This window comes from Gavialis gangeticus, unplaced genomic scaffold, assembly GCF_001723915.1.
Source record: "Gavialis gangeticus isolate Ggan-Ray unplaced genomic scaffold, GavGan_comp1, whole genome shotgun sequence".
Lineage (NCBI taxonomy): Eukaryota > Metazoa > Chordata > Crocodylia > Gavialidae > Gavialis > Gavialis gangeticus.
The window spans coordinates 132,944,087-132,949,343 of NW_017729024.1; the positions used below are offsets into that span (position 1 = coordinate 132,944,087).

Genomic DNA, 5,257 nt, shown 5'->3' on the forward strand with positions numbered 1-5,257 from the left:
TCCCCCCTGACTAGTTTGTAACAGGCCACTAGATCCACCCTCAGCCTTCTCTTCTGGAGGCTGAACAGGTTCAGGTCCCATAGCCTCTCCTTGTAGGACCTGCCCTGCTGCCCCCTGATCATGTGAGTGGTCCCTCTCTGGACCCTCTCCACGTTGTCCACATCCCTCTCGAAGTGCGACGCCCAGAACTGAATGCAGTACTCCAGCTGCGGCCTGACCAGTGTTGCACGGGAGTGGGGTGGGGACGATCACCTCCTTGGAACTGCTCGAGATGCATCTGTGGATGCATGACAAGGTATGGTTGGCCTTTCTGACTGCATCCCCACACTGTTGGCACATGTTCATTTTGGCATGAACAAGATCCTTTTCTTCCTCTGCACTGACAAGAAGAGAGTTCCCCAGCCTGTAGGTATGTTGCTGGTTCTTCCTCCCCAGGTGCATCACCTTGCACTTGTCAGTGTTGAAACTCATCCTGTTCTCATCTGCCCACCCCTGTAACCTGTCTAGGTCTGATTGCAGCCTACTCCTTCCTTCTAGTGTACCCAAATACCCCCACATCTTAGTGTCATCAGCAAATTTGAATAGGATGCTCATCCAAGTCACTGCACTGAAGTGGTTGAACAGTGCGGGCCCGAGGATTGAGACCTGGGGGACCCCACTGCTCACATCCCTCCAGGACAAAAATGACCCATCCACCACCACTGCCTGGGTGCAGCCCTCCAGCCAGTTAGTGACCCATTTGACTTTTTCAATGAGAACAGGGTGAGAGACAGCGTCGAAGGCCTTCCTGAAGTCCAGAAAGACTACATCCACTGCTACCCCTGATCTGGTCATAGGCCACCAAGTTGGTCTGACAGGACCTGCCTCTAATGAACCCGTGTTGGTTGCCCCTAAGCATAACCTCCCCTGCTGGACATATGCCAGAATAATTCTCTCAAAGAGCTTACTCAGGATCCCTTTTAGTTAGCATCCCTGATGCTTTTGGTGAGCTATGGGTTCTTTAGGACAGTCGCCCAGTGGTGGCTCAAGGAATATTTTGCTCTATAATCCCATCCTAATCCAGCCTTCCTTTAGGGCTCTGTACTTGATGCCAGATATTATTTTACATATTAGTAGATATGCATACCCAATGAGATTCTCTCTTTAGGATGTGCAATTCATTAATAACAAGCTTTTATTAGGTCTAGATTAGCTTTGAACCCAGCACTGGGCATCAGCTTCAGCCTCATGAAGTTAAATCAGTCAAGAGTATGTGACTACCCACCTCCATGAGCAGCTTTTTCAAGGGTCTGCAGATGGAAAAAAAAAAAAGGTTGAAAACTAAACAAGTGTTGAAGCCAATGGCTTACTAAAGTGAACTAGGTGCCTGATGAGTCATTTTTCCTCTGGACACGTTGTTGAAATGAAACCCCGGTAGCATTCAGAAAGATGTATACAAGTAATGCAAACATATGCTGTTAGAGATAGCAGGCCAAGAGAAGCCTGCTATCTAGTACCATGTAAACCAGCACAACCTGTTCCATGGTCAGGTTGTCAGGGACTAAACCAGTACTCCCCCCTCAGTGAAGAGTGTGTGTGGACACCCAGCAAGACTGCCAGGTCTTTTTTTTTTCCCCCAAAGGGCAGATAAGCTCCTTGCAAGCCAGTAGCCATGCATAGGTGGAAAGGAGATGGGTGGCACTAGGTCACTGCCTGAAGCCTCACCAATGATGCAAAGCAACTCAACTGAGTTATGTTATGGTGAACTTTGCATGCTAGTCATGGCAGCTTTGATACTGTTGCCAAATAGATCCCTGAAACATGGAAGATGCTGAATTTTAGCCAATTAGGGATTTAAACTTCACTGCTGAACAAGAAAGATTTCTACAGCTCCTGGCCCATTTGCCATCACCAAGGAAGGAATCCTGCCTTATCTGCCCACAAAGAGCAACTCAGAGATGCTTTCATGAACCCAGGGGGAACAGGCTTCCATCTTCAGCTTCCTCTAGGCAAAAAAATGGTTTCGTTCCTGGCATGGGTGACTGGAGCCTCCCAAGTTTGAGGGGGTAGCCACAGGCACCTGGAGGAGGTGGCAGCATATAGGCTTCCCCATACCACCCTCATGTGGCATATATGGAACAAGCTATGGGGTTTCTTACTATATTTAAAATTTTCCCTGACCAAAAGATTGTAGAAAAAAATTTTTTTGGTATGGTTTCTTAGTTGATCTAATAAAAAGGTATCATCTCTGAATCAAGACTTCTAGAGTGTTACATTTCTTTTGGTACTGAAATGACTGTTAGAGATGCAATGTGCAGATAGGTTACATGTGGCATAGTGACAGTCATACAGAATTTATACTTTGTATCCAAGATATTACAATGGCAATGCTGCTCTTTCTTGACTATCAGAAGCTGGATAATATCTTTGTGTTTGCCCTTTTACTGCCACAGCAACTCTGATGTTTGAATTTAGTTGTTGTGCTTCCCCTATGCAGTGGTACAGTTAAACCAGACCCACCAAGAGGTAAAACACACACACACACACACACACACACACACACACACAGTAAAAAAAAGAGAAAAAGGAGGTAAGAAGATGCTTTAATTTAAAAGTTTAAATTTAGAAATTTAAAATTAAAAAAAGTTATATACATAGCGGCACATTGTGTCAACATTTTCATTCTGCTGGAGTTACGCTTTTAACAGAGGCTTAGCCAAATCCTGTATGACTGCAGAGTTTAGCTGTGAAAGAGTGCTGATCTTCACATTCTTACTGCTGGCATATTTGTTCTTGACTGTCTGGAGACAGACCAGAAAATCAGGTTAGGGTCTGTGGTTGTGGTAGTGGTGAGTTACTAGAATTGGGACTCATGTCATTAGACTAAAATAGAAAGCCCTGGTTAGCTTGTACTATGCTAGATAGCATATGATCCAATAACCAAGGCATATTTAAGACTTAAAGCCTAAAAGTTTAGTATACGCAACTTGGTCAGTCCTCCCTAACCTCCATCTCGAGGAAGTAGCTTTATGTATATTGTCATTTACTGCAAAGCTAATCAACCTTAAAAGAAAAGAGTCCCTTGGTTCATTATACTTCACAATTAATTTGGTTCCCTCCCCTGCCACATCTTTCCTGTGGGGAACTAATGCTACTTACCATGCGCTTTGTAAGGCCCTGGTTCACTTGAATTACATTCTTTGCCATATGCTGCATGACAGGAAGGAGGTCACTCTCAGTGTAGGACATGTAGTGTTGTAAAGTTGGCGTCTGGAAAGGAGAGATAGGAGAATTACTTTTGGGTACTACTGGGGTGAAGTGCTGCAGATGGGATGTGCTCCTTACCTCAAAAAAAGGGAAGGGGGGGGCAGCAAGGAGAGAGGATCATTATTTTTCACTTTACATGAGGTGGGCCAGCATGCAGTAAGATTGCTTACTTGGGCAGGGGAAGGGAGAATAGGGAAAGGAAGGAGACAGGGAACCAGACGCACACCACACTTACCCACTCTCCACCATCAAGAATTTTTAGAGCAAGACAAAAAGCAGCAGCTGCAGTCTGGGATGGAGGGTAGTGTACCATTTCATAATCCACTATGCACAGTTCCATCAGATATTTGGCTAGGGTATGCTGTTCTAGATCCACCTGCAATTCATCAGCATCTGGTGTTAGTCATTTCCAGGTTTGCCAGAACCAAGAGGGCCAACCCCTGTTCTGCTTCTATGCATTTCAGGCCAGATGAGAAGAGGAGAAGTGTAGCAGTCATTCTACACTACATTTACCCCATGTGGGTCTTGTCTGTTTTCAGAAGTGTATTTTTGCATATTTACATGTTTTCCCTTAATCTCTATTAGAATTTCAGTGACATCTGCAAAGTGACTCTAGCACCTCCCACCCCCCCCAGATGCAAGAGTATTAGGCACAGCTCTAGAACCCTAGGCCAGCTGCCTGTTTTGAGAAGCCGAGTGATGTTTTCTCCATGTTAATGGAGTTACTGCTGTGCCCTACCTTCCCAAGAAGGCTGCCCCCAATTACTTCATGAGATACCAAAAGCATTACCTCACCAATCTTGGATGCCCTCCTTAGAAAGTGCAGTGGCAGAGGGCGACCCAGGCTGAAGTCTAGAGCTTTCAGAATCTTCATTTCCATTTGCCTGATCTGCAGCTTGGTGTAAGCATTGTCTGTTACAAAGGCAAAATCCCCAATTTCAGGGGGATACATTTCTTCGTATTTGCTGGCAACAAACATGGCTGTGACCCCAACCAGCTGCAGAGTCTTCTTGGACACGATGTTGTTCTGTCATGAGAGAATCCATTTTGTATGTTTGAGGTTAGCAATGACACAGTGATATAAAAAAAACAAAAACAAACAACAAACCCTATATACCCCCCCGCCAACAAGTTTGCCATGGTAGTCAGCTATGTCCTGACAAAACTTGCCTGCAACAGTCGTTGCCAGGAGCCCAACCTTTATTCAATTAACTTTCATGTGAACCAGGAATTCTACAAGAACTTTGCAGGGTGCCAATATTTCTATACCAGTGAAGTATTTATAGGAAAGCTATCAAACATTGGATTTGTGCACAAGATCTGGTCCTGTTGCTACACAAGGACAGTTCACTAGGCTTCCCTCCCAAGTGAAAGCTGGAAATGTAATGCTTAAGATTTGTTTACAGCAGCAAATCAGTGAAGACCATCTTTTGAGACAAGCTTTCCCCACAGCATTGATCAATTAGCAGTCAGGCTTACAATGAAACAAAGTGGCTGACAGATGAGCAGTTCTTTGGCATAGTTCCAAGACACCACTCATACCTGCAAAAAACGGTCTATGATAGCAACTGTCAAGTACATGGTCTCTTGCAGCAGTCTGAATTTCATTTGCACCTGCACAAGCCAGTCAATGAGTATAGCACGCATATTTCCAGTGACTTCCTTGCCCAACAGGAATTTTGGTCTAATAGCTTGTTGTTCCTGCATAGGAAAGAGTTAATATTACTATAAAATAGACCTTTTGCTTAGAGGGAGGCAATGGTATCTTAGTCTTGAAGCCTGGATGTTGCAGTTGTCATGCACAAGTAGTTCAAATTGTCCAGTACTTCATTTTAGTTAGTGAATACCAGTGTTTGAATCTTATTAGATTGAAAACCCTAGTTCTAGGTCTAGAGGCAGGCAGTTATTTTGGCCGGAGGGCCACTTAAGGAGTTTTGGATAGTTGAGGGCTGCAAAAGGTAGCCCCACCCCCTGGTTGCCATCTTGGGATGGGAAGCCCTGCCCCTAACAT

The 5,257-nt window shown here is 44.7% G+C and overlaps 1 protein-coding gene across 2 annotated transcripts in view; it reads right to left on the reverse strand.

Moving 5' to 3' along the window:
• Nucleotides 1–2,563: 2,563 nt before the first annotated feature.
• The window catches only part of CCNB1 (cyclin B1), a 10,833-nt gene continuing 8,139 nt past the window's right edge, over nt 2,564–5,257 (reverse strand). For both annotated transcript variants that reach the window (XM_019517753.1, XM_019517752.1), the window contains exons 5-9: nt 4,789–4,947; nt 4,037–4,273; nt 3,482–3,622; nt 3,139–3,249; nt 2,564–2,780 (exon numbers count right to left, since the gene is read on the reverse strand). In XM_019517753.1, the coding sequence (XP_019373298.1) occupies nt 2,673–2,780; nt 3,139–3,249; nt 3,482–3,622; nt 4,037–4,273; nt 4,789–4,947 (756 nt within the window). In that variant the 3' untranslated portion in view covers nt 2,564–2,672. The remainder of the gene's footprint in view (nt 2,781–3,138; nt 3,250–3,481; nt 3,623–4,036; nt 4,274–4,788; nt 4,948–5,257) is intronic.